At 49.7% G+C, this 2,427-nt stretch overlaps 1 protein-coding gene across 1 annotated transcript; it reads left to right on the top strand.

The window, feature by feature from the left end:
• LOC119923258 (olfactory receptor 2B2-like) lies at positions 1-939 on the top strand. Its single transcript, XM_038742723.1, has one exon. It carries the CDS (start codon positions 1-3, stop codon positions 937-939), a length of 939 nt encoding a protein of 312 aa, XP_038598651.1.
• The last annotated feature ends 1,488 nt before the right edge of the window (positions 940-2,427 follow it).

Raw genomic sequence — 2,427 nt, 5'->3', positions numbered from 1 at the left:
ATGGACAGGGCCAATGGGAGTACCCTGCAGGGCTTCTTCCTTCTGGGCTTCTCGGACCGACCCTGGCTGGAGCTGCCCCTCTTTGTGGTCTTTCTGGTTTCCTACATCCTGACCATCCTAGGCAATGTGACCATCATCCTGCTGTGTCGGCTGGACCCCCAACTCCACACCCCCATGTACGTCTTCCTCACCAACCTCTCCCTCCTGGACCTCTGTTATACCACCAGCATCGTACCCCAAATGCTGGTCAACCTTCACAGTGCTCAAAAGGTGATCAGCTATGGAGTCTGTGTGGCTCAGGTCTTCATCTCCCTGGCCTTGGGCTCCACTGAGTGTCTCCTTCTTGGGGCCATGTCATTGGACTGCTTCGTGGCCATCTGCCAACCCCTGCACTACCCTGCCATCATGCACCACAGGCTCTGCCTCCAGCTGGCAGCCTCCTCCTGGCTCAGTGGCTTTGGGAATTCTGCGCTTCAGTCCACGTGGACGTTGAAGATGCCCCGCTGTGGTCGCCGCCGAGTAAATCACTTCTTCTGCGAGGTGTCCACCCTGCTGAAGTTGTCCTGCGCCAATACCGTGGCCAATGAGGCAGAGCTCTTCTTCATCAGTGTCCTCTTCCTCCTGATCCCCGTGACACTCATCCTGATCTCCTATGGCTTCATCGCCCGGGCCGTGCTGAGGATCCCTTCAGTGGAGGGCTGCCGCAGGGCCTTTGGGACTTGTGGTTCTCACCTGCTAGTGGTTTCGCTCTTCTACGGGACAGCCATCTACATGTACCTGCAGCCCCCGTCCCCCAACTCGCTGGACCGGGGAAAGATGGTCTCTCTCTTCTATGGAATCATTGCCCCCATGTTAAATCCCGTCATCTACACCCTGAGGAATAAAGACGTGCACCATGCCTTCTCGGGCATGGTGTCCAGGTTATCCTCCCTAAAGTAGTGGGAAATGTGCTTAAGGATAAAGGTTCATGGTTCTACAGCAACCATGAACACCCAGGGCCCTTCTACACCGTTGTACAAATCAACTTAAATAATAATTATGGCACTCGTTAACTGCTTACTATGTTTTCAAGTACAGTATTAAGCACTAGGGTGGTTACGAGATAATGGGGTTGGACACAGTCCTCTAATACTTCTTCTACTATTCAAGCCCTTCTACTTTCTACCTGAATATTATGTTGTATAGATCTTCCCCGTGAGCCTGCAAGCTTCTTCAGGGCAGCGATTGTGTCTTTTGTCTCTTATAGACTGTGTCTTTTGTGTCTTCTAGACTGTGAGCCCACTGTTGGGTAGGGACTGTCTCTATATGTTGCCAACTTGTACTTCCCAAGCGCTTAGTACAGTGCGCTGCACACAGTAAGCACTCAATAAATACGATTGATTAATTGATTGATTATAGTACTCTCTCAAACCCTTAGTACAGTGCTCTCCCCACACAGACATTTTATAAATACAGTGGATTGATCGACTACTTGTATTTTGGGGGTTGGGGTCCCTTGTTAGATTGTGATCTCCCGGAGTGTAGAGATCATGTTTCGACCAAACATTTAGTGCAGTGCTCTGTCCATGGAGAATCTCAATAAGGACTAGTGATGGATTTACTGATGACTCTTTTAGTGGGAGTTGCTGTGCCCTGCTAGATTGTGAGGTCCTTGAGGGTAGAGATCGTGTTTTTTTTTTACCTTTCTTGTACATTCCCGTCTCACAAACCCACAACCTTGGTGTCCTCCTTGACTCTGCTCTCTCATTCACCCCACACATCCAATCCATCACCAAAACCTGGTGGTCTCACCTTCACAACATTTCCAAGATCCGCCCTTTCCTCTCCATTCAAACAGCTACCTTGCTGGCACAGTCTCTCATCCTATCCTGACTGTATGACTGCATCAGCCTCCTTTCTGATCTCCCATCCTTCTGTCTCTCCCCGCTTCAGTCTATACTTCATTCTGCTGCCTGGATAGTCTTTCTACTGAAGCACGTTGGGCAAATCACTCCCCTCCTCAAAAATCTCCAGTGGTTGCCTATCAACCTTTGCGTGAAGCAAAAATTCCTCAATAGTGGCTTCAAAGCTGTCCATCACCTCACCTCCTCCTACCTCACTCCCCTTCTCCCCTTCTACAGCCCAGCCTGCACACTCCATTCTTCTACCGCTAAACTCCTCACTGTGCCTCGTTTTAGCCTGGCCCACTTTCGATCCCTGGCCCATGTCCTAGGTCTGCTCTGGAATGCCCTCCCTCCTCATATCAATCAATCAATCAATAAATCGTATTTATTGAGCGCTTACTATGTGCAGAGCACTGTACTAAGCGCTTGGGAAGTACAAATTGGCATCACATAGAGACAGTCCCTACCCTACAGTGGGCTCACAGTCTAAAAGGGGGAGACAGAGAACAGAACCAAACATACCAACAAAATAAAATAAGTAGGA

The sequence above is a fragment of the Tachyglossus aculeatus genome, unplaced genomic scaffold (genome assembly GCF_015852505.1).
Source record: "Tachyglossus aculeatus isolate mTacAcu1 unplaced genomic scaffold, mTacAcu1.pri scaffold_164_arrow_ctg1, whole genome shotgun sequence".
In the NCBI taxonomy this organism is placed as follows: domain Eukaryota; kingdom Metazoa; phylum Chordata; class Mammalia; order Monotremata; family Tachyglossidae; genus Tachyglossus; species Tachyglossus aculeatus.
The sequence above is the reverse complement of the archived record's forward strand: the minus strand, read 5'-3'. Positions and strand labels throughout refer to the sequence as shown.